Genomic DNA, 14,572 nt, shown 5'->3' with positions numbered 1-14,572 from the left:
ACTAAGTAGCCTTTTTTAATCATCTACAAATTAGGTTTTCTCCTCCACAGATGAAGCATTCATGATGGTAGTAGCAATTGTTTGTCCACTTACCTGTGCCTCTTGTCATCAGCTTTTTTAAAAATGCTTTTTAGCTGAACATAAGAAAAGACAATGGCTCTGATTTATTAAGATTGACGTCTCATATGCCAGTCTTAACGAAGGACGTCCTGTAAGAAAATGCACTAAAAATCATGCAGATACGTTTCACCAGAAATGTTACTCCAGTCAGAGGCTGGAGTAGCATTTCTGGGATAAGAAACATTGATCAATACGATGGGCGTTCATAGTCATACCCATCACGGCTCCTTTTAAGTGGGATGAAAGTACATGCCCAGAGAGAGGGTTGACCAAAATAAACAGCCCAGCTGAGTGCTAAAAAATGTAACCCATAAGGCACCAGTAATTTCTTCATTGGTTATCTCCACAGCAGCCTGGAAAAAATCAAAAGAAAAACGTTATGATCTGCATTCTTGCGCACTCTTCTGGTTATTGTAGCGAAAACCAAACTACGTCAGCTCAAGTGTTTAAGTTAACTCTCTGTAACTTAATTTCATATTTTAAAGCTTTGTTAACTCTATGGAATAATTTTAGGAAGTTTGGATAGAAACTCCCTTCCCCTTTGTGGTTTCCCATTAGGTAATAAATGTCTATATATATATATGTAACATGCTGACGTTTCTAGTGACCAGAACATGGAATGACATTGCTAAGCGACAGCATAGAACTACATATCTTACAACTTTACATTGAAAAGAACCAAAATGAAAAAAGTTGAAGATCATAAAAGAATGAAAGGTAAATTATACTGAGCTTGGACTAATTTTGTGTAAGAAAATGTCTTGAATTTAGTAGAGATGTTCTCTGAAGGAAATATGACTCTCATTTATGTAAAAACCTCTTTAACCTATTTATACTCAATATTGCACAAACTTAATTCTCGCTTTCAATGGTATAAATGTCTCTAGCCTGACTTACATCTGTGATCACCACTTTACTGCTTATGTATACTTATGTATAAAGGGTATATTGCATTCCAGAGCAGCATTCATAATTCTGCTAGTTGGAAACAATGGACAATATTGTATAATACAGGTTATCCCTTAGGAACAGTACAAGCAATATATTGTATGTACAGAATAAAGTTACTCAAGTTCATAGTTTCTATGTGTAAACTGTTTCATGATTTCCAGAGATGGCAGGAAACTTCTTATTTTTCTTACCCTTACTCATATTAGTCTGAAGGTGATAAGATCTGAAATGATTTTCAGAGTTTCTGAATTGAGATAAAATAATAAAATAAACCCTGTAAATACTAGATATAGTTGAGATATTCCTGGATACAATGTCTTCAAACACTTTCAAATTTTTCATAAATGTATTCATTAGTGTTGAGCGAGCATGCTCGACACTGCTCGGTACTCGCCCGAGCATCACGCTACTCGGGATGTTCGGCGAGCACCGAGCATTTCCGGGTTACTCGGGCGGGAGCTCGGGTCTCCGCCCTGCATGTTTGGCGCTCTTTACAGAGCCAATGAACATGCAGGGATTGCCAGCCAGTCACTGTAATGCCGCAGCCATGTTGTTTGTGGGCATTACAGTGATTGGCTGGCCGCACAGCGTCACCTCGAGTATTTAAAACCGGGCGCCGCCATCTTGGACACAGTCGCTCCGTAGCAGACGGTGTAGGGAGAATGCTGCTGAGCTAGAGAGAGATTTATACTGCAAAATAGGTAGTCTAGGGTCTGTAAAGGCTGCCAGATCAAACAAACAGTCCTTCTCAGGAGTAATATCCATCCCAGATATCAGGCAGGCAGGCAGGCAGGCTGTATAGGAGACGCAGTGGTTATACCAGCAAACGCTGCATTACAGTCCTGTGTGCTCCTGTTGCTGAAATTGCTGGACTTAGCTCCAGGTCTCGGGGGCCAGGAAAAATCCTTTTTTTTTCATCTAAATCCTCTTTTTTTTCCTCCTTCACACTGTACAAATACCAGTCTTATTAACCTTTTGGTGTCCCCCCCAAAAAAAAAGGTGTGTCTCTGATTTTTCAGACACAAATATATCTGTTGAAAATAGTCTGGTGTAGGCTAGAGAAACAGAAGTGTGGTTTTGCAGTTCCACGGTTCAAACCTCTGTATTATCCACTTTTGGGCCGTTTGTATCTAAAAAAAAAACAATTTGAGTGTGTCGCTCACTGTTCAGCCGCAAATATATATATTTAAAAAAGTCTGATATACACCAGTAAATTATATCTGTGGTTTCGCTGTTCCACGGTAAAAAAATCTCTATTATCCTGCTTTTGGCATTTTTTGCCGTAAAAAAAAAATAAGTGCCTCCTGATTGTTCAGACACAAATATATCTGTTGAAAATAGTCTGGTGTAGGACCGAGAAATACAAGTGTTGTTTTGCAGTTCCACGGGTCAAATCTCTGTATTATCCTGCTTTTTTGCATTTTTTGCCGTAAATAAAAACAGTAGTGTCTCCTGATTGTTCAGACACAAATATATCTGTTGAAAATAGTCTGGTGTAGGCCCGAGAAATACAAGTGTAGCTTTGCAGTTCCACGGGTCAAATCTCTGTATTATCCTGCTTTTTTGCATTTTTTGCTGTAAAGAAAAACAGTAGTGTCTCCTTATTGTTCAGACACAAATATATCTGTTGAAAATAGTCTGGTGTAGGCCAGATTACTAGAACTGTGGTTTTGTAGTTCCATGGGTCAAATCTCTGTATTATCCTGCTTTTTTGCATTTTTTGCCATAAAGAAAAACAGTAGTGTCTCCTGATTGTTCAGACACAAATATATCTGTTGAAAATAGTCTGGTGTAGGCCCAAGAAATAGAAGTGTGGTTTTGCAGTTCCACGGGTCAAATCTCTGTATTATCCTGCTTGTTTGCATTTTTTGCTGTAAAGAAAAACAGTAGTGTCTCCTGATTGTTCAGACACAAATATATCTGTTGAAAATAGTCTGGTGTAGGCCAGATTACTAGAACTGTAGTTTTGCAGTTCCACGGGTCAAATTATGTATTATCCTGCTTTTTTGCATTTTTTGGCGTAAAGAAAAACAGTAGTGTCTCCTGATTGTTCAGACACAAATATATCTGTTGAAAATAGTCTGGTGTACGCCCGAGAAATACAAGTGTGGTTTTGCAGTTCCACGGGTCAAATCTCTGTATTATCCTGCTTTTTTGCATTTTTTGCCATAAAGAAAGACAGTAGTGTCTCCTGATTTTTCAGACACAAATATATCTGTTGAAAATAGTCTGGTGTAGGCCAGATTACTAGAACTGTGGTTTTGTAGTTCCATGGGTCAAATCTCTGTATTATCCTGCTTTTTTGCATTTTTTGCCATAAAGAAAAACAGTAGTGTCTCCTGATTGTTCGGACACAAATATATCTGTTGAAAATAGTCTTGTGTAGGCCAGAGAAATACAAGTGTGGTTTTGCAGTTCCACGGGTCAAATCTCTGTATTATCCTGCTTTTTTGCATTTTTTGCCATAAAGAAAAACAGTAGTGTCTCCTGATTGTTCAGACACAAATATATCTGTTGAAAATAGTCTGGTGTAGGCCCGAGAAATAGAAGTGTGGTTTGGCAGTTCCACGGGTCAAATCTCTGTATTATCCTGCTTTTTTGCATGTTTTGCTGTAAAGAAAAACAGTAGTGTCTCCTTATTGTTCAGACACAAATATATCTGTTGAAAATAGTCTGGTGTAGGCCAGATTACTAGAACTGTGGTTTTGTAGTTCCATGGGTCAAATCTCTGTATTATCCTGCTTTTTTGCATTTTTTGCCGTAAAGAAAAACAGTAGTGTCTCCTGATTGTTCAGACACAAATATATCTGTTGAAAATAGTCTGGTGTAGGCGCGAGAAATACAAGTGTGGATTTTACAGTTCCATGGGTCAAATCTCTGTATTATCCTGCTTTTCTGCATTTTTTGCCGAAAAGAAAAACAGTAGTGTCTCCTGATTGTTCAGACACAAATATATCTGTTGAAAATAGTCTGGTGTAGGCCCGAGAAATGCAAGTGTGGTTTGGCAGTTACACGGGTCAAATCTCTGTATTATCCTGCTTTTTTGCATTTTTTTGCCATAAAGAAAAACAGTAGTGTCTCCTGATTGCTCAGGCACAAATATATCTGTTGAAAATAGTCTGGTGTAGGCCCGAGAAATACAAGTGTGGTTTTGCAGTTCCACGGGTCAAATCTCTGTATTATCCTTCTTTTAGCATTTTTTGCCGGAAAGAAAAACAGTAGTGTCTCCTGATTGTTCAGACACAAATATATCTGTTGCAAATAGTCTGGTGTAGGCCAGATTACTAAAACTGTGGTTTTGCAGTTCCACGGGTCAAATCTCTGTATTATCCTGCTTTTTTGCATTTTTTGGCGTAAAGAAAAACAGTAGTGTCTCCTGATTGTTCAGACACAAATATATCTGTTGAAAATAGTCTGGTGTAGGCCCGAGAAATACAAGTGTGGTTTTGCAGTTCCATGGGTCAAATCTCTGTATTATCCTGCTTTTTTGCCGTAAAGAAAAACAGTAGTGTCTCCAGATTGTTCAGACACAAATATATCTGTTGCAAATAGTCTGGTGTAGGCCAAATTACTAGAACTGTGGTTTTGCAGTTCCACGGGTCAAATCTCTGTATTATCCTGCTTTTTTGCATTTTTTGGCGTAAAGAAAAACAGTAGTGTCTCCTGATTGCTCAGACACAAATATATCTGTTGAAAATAGTCTGGTGTAGGCCCGAGAAATACAAGTGTGATTTTGCAGTTCCACGGGTCAAATCTCTGTATTATCCTGCTTTTTTTGCATTTTTTGCCGTAAAGAAAAACAGTAGTGTCTCCTGATTGTTCCGACACAAATATATATGTTGAAAATAGTCTGGTGTAGGCCAGATTACTAGAACTGTGGTTTTGCAGTTCCACGGGTCAAATCTCTGTCTTATCCTTCTTTTGGCATTTTTTGGCGTAAAGAAAAACAGTAGTGTCTCCTGATTGTTCAGACACAAATATATCTGTTGAAAATAGTCTGGTGTAGGCCCGAGAAATACAAGTGTGGTTTTGCAGTTCCATGGGTCAAATCTCTGTATTATCCTGCTATTTTGCATTTTTTGCCATAAAGAAAAACAGTAGTGTCTCCTGATTGCTCAGGCACAAATATATCTGTTGAAAATAGTCTGGTGTAGGCCCAAGAAATACAAGTGTGGTTTTGCAGTTCCACGGGTCAAATCTCTGTATTATCCTTCTTTAGGCATTTTTTGCCGGAAAGAAAAACAGTAGTGTCTCCTGATTGTTCAGACACAAATATATCTGTTGCAAATAGTCTGGTGTAGGCCAGATTACTAGAACTGTGGTTTTGCAGTTCCACGGGTCAAATCTCTGTATTATCCTGCTTTTTTGCATTTTTTGGCGTAAAGAAAAACAGTAGTGTCTCCTGATTGTTCAGACACAAATATATCTGTTGAAAATAGTCTGGTGTAGGCCCGAGAAATACAAGTGTGGTTTTGCAGTTCCACGGGTCAAATCTCTGTATTATCCTGCTTTTTTGCATTTTTGCTGTAAAGAAAAACAGTAGTGTCTCCTGATTGTTCAGACACAAATATATCTGTTGCAAATAGTCTGGTGTAGGCCAGATTACTAGAACTGTGGTTTTGCAGTTCCACGGGTCAAATCTCTGTATTATCCTGCTTTTTTGCATTTTTTGGCGTAACGAAAAACTGTAGTGTCTCCTGATTGTTCAGACACAAATATATCTGTTGAAAATAGTCTGGTGTAGGCCAGATTACTAGAACTGTGGTTTTGTAGTTCCATGGGTCAAATCTCTGTATTATCCTGCTTTTTTGCATTTTTTGCCGTAAAGAAAACAGTAGTGTCTCCTGATTGTTCAGACACAAATATATCTGTTGAAAATAGTCTGGTGTAGGCGCGAGAAATACTAGTGTGGATTTTGCAGTTCCATGGGTCAAATCTCTGTATTATCCTGCTTTTCTGCATTTTTTGCTGTAAAGAAAAACAGTAGTGTCTCCTGATTGTTCAGACACAAATATATCTGTTGAAAATAGTCTGGTGTAGGCCCGAGAAATACAAGTGTGGTTTGGCAGTTACACGGGTCAAATCTCTGTATTATCCTGCTTTTTTACATTTTTTGCCATAAAGGAAAACAGTAGTGTCTCCTGATTGCTCAGGCACAAATATATCTGTTGAAAATAGTCTGGTGTAGGCCCAAGAAATACAAGTGTGGTTTTGCAGTTCCACGGGTCAAATCTCTGTATTATCCTTCTTTAGGCATTTTTTGCCGGAAAGAAAAACAGTAGTGTCTCCTGATTGTTCAGACACAAATATATCTGTTGCAAATAGTCTGGTGTAGGCCAGATTACTAGAACTGTGGTTTTGCAGTTCCACGGGTCAAATCTCTGTATTATCCTGCTTTTTTGCATTTTTTGGCGTAACGAAAAACAGTAGTGTCTCCTGATTGTTCAGACACAAATATATCTGTTGAAAATAGTCTGGTGTAGGCCAGATTACTAGAACTGTGGTTTTGTAGTTCCATGGGTCAAATCTCTGTATTATCCTGCTTTTTTGCATTTTTTGCCGTAAAGAAAACAGTAGTGTCTCCTGATTGTTCAGACACAAATATATCTGTTGAAAATAGTCTGGTGTAGGCGCGAGAAATACTAGTGTGGATTTTGCAGTTCCATGGGTCAAATCTCTGTATTATCCTGCTTTTCTGCATTTTTTGCTGTAAAGAAAAACAGTAGTGTCTCCTGATTGTTCAGACACAAATATATCTGTTGAAAATAGTCTGGTGTAGGCCCGAGAAATACAAGTGTGGTTTGGCAGTTACACGGGTCAAATCTCTGTATTATCCTGCTTTTTTACATTTTTTGCCATAAAGGAAAACAGTAGTGTCTCCTGATTGCTCAGGCACAAATATATCTGTTGAAAATAGTCTGGTGTAGGCCCAAGAAATACAAGTGTGGTTTTGCAGTTCCACGGGTCAAATCTCTGTATTATCCTTCTTTAGGCATTTTTTGCCGGAAAGAAAAACAGTAGTGTCTCCTGATTGTTCAGACACAAATATATCTGTTGCAAATAGTCTGGTGTAGGCCAGATTACTAGAACTGTGGTTTTGCAGTTCCACGGGTCAAATCTCTGTATTATCCTGCTTTTTTGCATTTTTTGGCGTAAAGAAAAACAGTAGTGTCTCCTGATTGTTCAGACACAAATATATCTGTTGAAAATAGTCTGGTGTAGGCCCGAGAAACACAAGTGTGGTTTTGCAGTTCCATGGGTCAAATCTCTGTATTATCCTGCTTTTTTGCATTTTTTGCCGTAAAGAAAAACAGTAGTGTCTCCTGATTGTTCAGACACAAATATATCTGTTGCAAATAGTCTGGTGTAGGCCAGATTACTAGAACTGTGGTTTTGCATTTCCACGGGTCAAATCTCTATATTATCCTGCTTTTTTGCATTTTTTGGCGTAAAGAAAAACAGTAGTGTCTCCTGATTGTTCAGACACAAATATATCTGTTGAAAATAGTCTGGTGTAGGCCCGAGAAATACAAGTGTGGTTTTGCAGTTCCACGGGTCAAATCTCTGTATTATCCTGCTTTTTTGCATTTTTGCCGTAAAGAAAAACAGTAGTGTCTCCTGATTGTTCAGACACAAATATATCTGTTGCAAATAGTCTGGTGTAGGCCAGATTACTAGAAATGTGGTTTTGCAGTTCCAGGGGTCAAATCTCTGTATTATCCTGCTTTTTTGCACTTTTTGGCATAAAGAAAAACAGTAGTGTCTCCTGATTGTTCAGACACAAATACATCTGTTGAAAATAGTCTGGTGTAGGCCCGAGAAATACCAGTGTGGTTTTGCAGTTCCATGGGTCAAATCTCTGTATTATCCTGCTTTTTTGCATTTTTTGCCATAAAGAAAAACAGTAGTGTCTCCTGATTGTTCACACAAATATATCTGTTGAAAATAGTCTGGTGTAGGCCCGAGAAATAGAAGTGTGGTTTGGCAGTTCCACGGGTCAAATCTCTGTATTATCCTGCTTTTTTGCATGTTTTGCTGTAAAGAAAAACAGTAGTGTCTCCTTATTGTTCAGACACAAATATATTTGTTGAGAATAGTCTGGTGTAGGCCAGATTACTAGAACTGTGGTTTTGTAGTTCCATGGGTCAAATCTCTGTATTATCCTGCTTTTTTGCATTTTTTGCCGTAAAGAAAAACAGTAGTGTCTCCTGATTGTTCAGACACAAATATATCTGTTGAAAATAGTCTGGTGTAGGCCAGATTACTAGAACTGTGGTTTTGCAGTTCCACGGGTCAAATCTCTGTATTATCCTGCTTTTTTGCATTTTTTGGCCTAAAGAAAAACAGTAGTGTCTCCTGATTGTTCAGACACAAATATATCTGTTGAAAATAGTCTGGTGTAGGCCCGAGAAATACAAGTGTGGTTTTGCAGTTCCATGGGTCAAATCTCTGTATTATCCTGCTTTTTTGCATTTTTTGCCTTTAAGAAAAACAGTAGTGTCTCCTGATTGTTCAGACACAAATATATCTGTTGCAAATAGTCTGGTGTAGGCCAGATTACTAGAACTGTGGTTTTGCAGTTCCACGGGTCAAATCTCTGTATTATCCTGCTTTTTGCATTGTTTGGCGTAAAGAAAAACAGTAGTGTCTCCTGATTGCTCAGACACAAATATATCTGTTGAAAATAGTCTGGTGTAGGCCCGATAAATACAAGTGTGATTTTGCAGTTCCACGGGTCAAATCTCTGTATTATCCTGCTTTTTTGCATTTTTTGCTGTAAAGAAAAACAGTAGTGTCTCCTGATTGTTAAGACACAAATATATCTGTTGAAAATAGTGTGGTGTAGGCCAGATTACTAGAACTGTGGTTTTGCAGTTCCACGGGTCAAATCTCTGTCTTATCCTTCTTTTGGCATTTTTTGCCGGAAAGAAAAACAGTAGTGTCTCCTGATTGTTCAGACACAAATATATCTGTTTAAAATAGTCTGGTGTAGGCCTGAGAAATACAAGTGTGGTTTTGCAGTTCCATGGGTCAAATCTCTGTATTATCCTGCTTTTTTGCATTTTTTGCCATAAAGAAAAACCGTAGTGTCTCCTGATTGTTCAGACACAAATATATCTGTTGCAAATAGTCTGGTGTAGGCCATATTACTAGAACTGTGGTTTTGCAGTTTCACGTGTGAATTCTCTGTATTTCCTGCTTTTTTGCATTTTTTGGCGTAAAGAAAAGCAGTAGTGTCTCCAGATTGTTCAGACACAAATATATCTGTTGAAGATAGTCTGGTGTAGGCCCGAGAAATACAAGTTTGGTTTTGCAGTTCCACGGGTCAAATCTCTGTATTATCCTGCTTTTTTGCATTTTTTGCTGTAAAGAAAAACAGTAGTGTCCCCTGATTGTTCAGACACAAATATATCTGTTGAAAATAGTCTTGTGTGGGCCCGAGAAATACAAGTGTGGTTTTGCAGTTCCATGGTTCAAACCTCTGTATTATCCACTTTTGGGCCATTTTTACCTAAAAAAACCCAGTTTGAGTGTGTCGCTCTCTGTTCAGCCACAAACATATCTATTGAAAATTTTCTGGTATACCCCAGTAAACAATAACTGTGGTTTTGCCGTTCCACTGTAAAAAATCTTTATTATTCAGCTTTTGGTATTTTTTCCGTATAGAAAAACTGTAATAGTTTCTCCCTGATTGTTCAGATTGTTTAAAAGAGTCGGATGTAGGCCAGAGAAATAAAACTGTGGTTTTCCTCTTCCACGGTTCTAATTTACTTTTTATTACCCTTTTTCCATTGATAGTGCGAGTGTAAGCTATTTTACTTCCTTTACAATGGGCAAGGCGCGTGGCTAGGGACGTGGAACTGGACGTTCTGGTGATGGTGTGTGCAGAGGACGGGGCCGTGGCCAAGGTGAACATGTGCCACAACCAACAGCCACATCTCCTCGCTCCCACTTCTTGACCGAATTACTAGGGAAGCGCAGAACAACACCAGTATTGCGAACTGATCAGTGTGAACAGGTTATTAATTGGATAGCAGATAATACTTCCAGTTACCTGGGCACCACCACCTCTGGTCTGTCTTCCACACGGTCAACTCTTAGTAGCAGTGAGTCTCGACCGCATACTCCTCCTCACCCTGATGTTCCTTCCCCCCACCATGCCGAGTGTCGTCAGACAGCAACTGATCCCACACTTGGACACTCTGAAGAGCTGTTCACTGGTCCATTTCCAGATTTGTGCCCCTCGCCTGCTCTGCTTGAAGTGGTGGAAGAGGAGATCCCATGTAGCGATGCCCAAATATTTGAACAGCCATGGCCACAGGAAGTCGACGCTGGCAATTTGTCACAAGAGGTGGACGATGACGAGACACAATTGCCAGGAAGTGAGGAGGAGGATCGTGGTGTGCAAGTGGAAGAGGAGGAGGTGGTGGATGATCTAGTAACTGACCCAACAGGCAGGAGGACATGCAGAGTGAGGCCAGTAGCACACAGGGTGAGGGAGGAAGAGTACCCCAACAGGCAGGAAGAAGCAGTGTGGTGGCCGCACACAGAAAGTGGGCAACAGTTCCCCGTAACACCAACACGAGGGACGTTGCCAGTACAACCTGTAGGTCTTCCAGAGTCTGGAATTTTTTTAAGGACTCTGCTAATAACCCCAAAAAGGCCATTTGTACCACCTGCCATGCCAGCATCAGCCAGGGTGACAAAACTACCAGCCTGACCACCACCAGCATGATCAGGCACATGGCAGCAAAGCACCCGACTTTGTGGGGCAAACACCAGGGTCCACGACCAGTGTCAGCGGGTGTCACCACTGCTTCTTCCGCTGTTGTGCGTGCAATAGAACCCCCTGATGTGTGTGCAAGGCAATCCCATGTTCATACTGCATGCAAAGATGCCCCCTCCTCTCAGTCTTCACTTATATGGCAGTTTCTCAAGAAACAGCATCAACGTCCACGTCCACGTCCCACCGCAGCGTTCAATTGTCCATATCCCAGACCATTGAACGAAAGCGGAAATTCGCAGCTAATGCCCCACAGGCCACAGTCCTAAATTCGCACATTTCACGACTGCTTGCGTTGGAAATGCTGCCTTTTAGGCTGGTGGAGATGGAATCCTTCCGCAACCTTATGGCGGTGGCCGTCCCTCGGTACTCGGATCCCAGCCGACACTATTTTGCCTGGTGCGCCATCCCCGCACTACACAAGCACGTGTCCCAAAACATCTGCCGTTCCCTCAACAACGCAGTTACCGGGAGAGTCCACCTGACAACGGACACGTGGACAAGTGCTTGTGGCCAGGGACGGTACATCTCCCTGACGGCACACTGGGTAAACATAGTGGAAGCCGGGACCCAGTCGGACCTTGGGACGGAACAGATCCTCCCCACACCAAGGATTGCGGGCCCTATGTCAGTCAGAGTTGCCCCCACAGTGTACAGCTCCTGTGCATCATCCTCCTCCTCTTCATGTTCAGCCTTCATCTCAGATATCACCACATCAGTTACAAGCTGGAAGCACTGCAGTACTGCCTCCGCCAAGCGGCAACAGGCTGTGCTGAAACTCATAAGCTTAGGTGAGAAACCTCACACTGCTTGCGAGTTGTGGACAGCTGTGAAAGAGCAGGCAGATCTGTGGCTGAGACCGCTGAACCTACATCCAGGCATGGTCGTGTGTGACAATGGCCGTAACCTGGTGGCGGCTCTGAGGCAAGGCGAGATCACACACGTTCCATGCCTGGCTCATGTGCTTAACCTCGTAGTTCCGCGGTTTCTTAAATCGTACCCTGAGTTGCCAGATCTCCTCGTCAAAGTACGCCGCCTGTAAGCTCATTTTCGCCAGTCGGCTACAGCTTCCGCCGCCCTTGCTGTGTTGCAGCAGCGTTTGCAGCTTCTGTCACACCGACTGGTGTGTGATGTCCCTACACGTTGGAACTCTACCCTCCACATGTTGCAAAGGATTTGTGAGCAGAAGAGAGCAGTTGTGGAGTACCAGCTGCAACAAGGCCATCGATATTCAGGTCAGACTCCACACATAAGACCTCAGGAGTGGACCTGGATGTCTGACATATGTACCTTCTTGACAAACTTTGAGGAGTCCGCCAAGATGGTGAGTGGCGATGACGCCATCATTAGCGTCAGCATTCCACTTGTATATCTTTTGCAACACTCTCTGCAGAGGATTAAAGAGGAGGCATTGCAGCCAGAGTATGATGAGATGGATCAAGAAGCCGTTGCAGTCGATTACACACAGCCCAGCCTCATCTCATCCCAACGTGCATTGGTGGACAATGAGGGAGAGGAGTTGGAGGAAGAACAGGAGCTTGTATCATGCGCTGTAGACGTTAGCACCTGTACAACTTTCATACCGTCGGTTCAGCGTGGGTGGCCTGAGGACAGGGGGGAGGAGGAGGAGGAGGAGAGCATGGTCAGTCGTCATCTTGGTGAAGACACGGAAGTCTTGCCCGTTACCAGTTTGGCACGCATAGCTGACTTTATGTTACGCTGCCTTAACCGTGACCCTCGCGCTGTCAAAATGTTGGGTGACAGTCATTACTGGTTGGTGACACTTTTAGACCCCCACTACAAGGAGAACTTTTACTCTCTTATTCATGAGGTGGAGAGGTCTACAAAAATGGGGCAGTACCAGAAGGCCCTTGCTGCAGAACTGTTAAAAAAATTCCCATCTGAACACGCTAGCGGCAGAGGTCACAGTTTGTTGACCAACCAAGGCGTACAAGCGAGATAGAGGCAACTCCAATCCAGCAGAGGCAGGGGAACACTGTCAACATTCTGGGACAGTTTTCTGAGGCCCGCCAAGCTTACAGGCCCTGAGGCGCGGGGTATTCTCACAAGGAGTGGAAAGTTTCAAAAGATCGTGAGGGAGTACCTTGCTGACCGTACCAGCATCCTCCGTGATTCCTCTGTGCCTTTTAATTATTGGGTATTCAAGCTGGACACTTGGAATGAACTCGCTCTGTACGCCTTGGAGGTCCTGGCCTGCCCTGCCGCTAGCGTGTTATCGAAGCGTATTTTTAGTGCTGCTGGGGGAATTATAACTGATAAGCGCACTCGTCTGTCAACTGACAATGCTGACAAGCTGACCCTTATCAAAATAAACCAGGGCTGGATTGGGCCAGACTTCTCATCACCACCAAATGACAGCAAAGTAACTTAAAGTCAAATTCACTGTGTTATTTCGGGAGGTGTATTAACATGCACGGCTTCACACCCACACATGGGTATACGCTTCTTCATTTCGGCTGTTTTATGTTATTTTCCTTATCCTCCACCACCATTATACCACCAGGGTGACCGTGGTCCGTGTTGCCATTATTGAAAGTTCCTCCGTCCTTAATTTTGTCAGCTTTTGCTTGGTAGGCATAAGCAAAGACTGTGGGAGAACCATTCCCCAATAATGGGAATAATATTTTTAAGATGCTGTACTGTATGGCTCTTGTAAGGGGCATTTAAAGCATCTTGTTAAGCTACTGCGACCTCCACCACTTTTCCGAGGGGAATTAAAAGACTCTTGTTAAGCTACTGGGACCTCCATCACTTTTTTGAGGGGCATTAAAACCGTCTTGTTAAGCTACTGGGACCTCCAAGTCTCTTCTGAGGGGCATTAAAAGCATCTTGTTAAGCTACTGTGACCTCCACCACTTTTCCGAGGGGCATTAAAGCGTCTTGTTAAGCTACTGTGACCTCCACCACTTTTCCGAGGGGCATTAAAACCGTCTTGTATAGCTACTGTGACCTCCAACACTTTTCCGAGGGGCATTAAAATCGTCTTGTTAAGCTACTGTGACCTCCACCAATTTTCCGAGGGGCATTAAAACCGTCATGTTAAGCTACTGGGACCTCCACGTCTCTTCTCAGGGGCATAAAAAGCGTCTTGTTAAGCTACTGTGACCTCCACCACTTTTACGAGGGGCATTAAAACAGTCTTGTTAAGCTACTGGGACATCCACCACTTTTTCGAGGGGCATTAAAACCGTTTTGTTAAGCTACTGGGACCTCCACGTCTCTTCTGAGGGGCATTAAAAGCGTCTTGTTAAACCACTCTGTACTCCACAGCTCTTCCAATGGGCATTGAAATGTAGTTTTTAATTAACTCTAACCTCCAGGACTCTTTGAACGGGCTTTGCATTTCCTCCTAATTTTTGGCAGCTTTTGCTTGGAAGGCATAAGCAAATACTATGGGAGACCCACTCCTCAATAATGGTAATAATGTTTGTAATATGCTGTACTGCATGGCTCTTGTAACGGGCATTGCAAGTTCCTCCGTCCTAATTTTTGGCAGCTATTGCTTGGAAGGCATAAGCAAAGACTATGGGAGACACACTCCCCAATAATGGGAATAATGTTTGTAATATGCTGTACTGCATGGCTCTTGTAAGGGGCATTGCAAGTTCCTCCGTCCTAATTTTTGGCAGCTTTTGCTTGGAAGGCATAAGCAAAGACTATGGGAGACACACTCCCCAATAATGGGAATAATGTTTG

The 14,572-nt window shown here is 42.0% G+C and overlaps 1 protein-coding gene across 1 annotated transcript in view; it reads left to right on the top strand.

Annotated features, from left to right (window-relative positions):
- The first annotated feature begins 713 nt into the window (after window positions 1–713).
- LOC141166815 (CD209 antigen-like protein A) overlaps window positions 714–14,572 on the top strand; it is an 82,129-nt gene continuing 68,270 nt past the window's right edge. The window contains exon 1 of the mRNA XM_073653884.1: window positions 714–837. Within this exon, the coding sequence (XP_073509985.1) occupies window positions 804–837 (34 nt within the window). The 5' untranslated portion in view covers window positions 714–803. The remainder of the gene's footprint in view (window positions 838–14,572) is intronic.

The sequence above is a fragment of the Phyllobates terribilis genome, unplaced genomic scaffold (genome assembly GCF_046119375.1).
Source record: "Phyllobates terribilis strain yellow unplaced genomic scaffold, ASM4611937v1 Scaffold_11__3_contigs__length_659146591, whole genome shotgun sequence".
Lineage (NCBI taxonomy): Eukaryota > Metazoa > Chordata > Amphibia > Anura > Dendrobatidae > Phyllobates > Phyllobates terribilis.
This window is presented reverse-complemented; position numbering and strand designations above follow the sequence as displayed.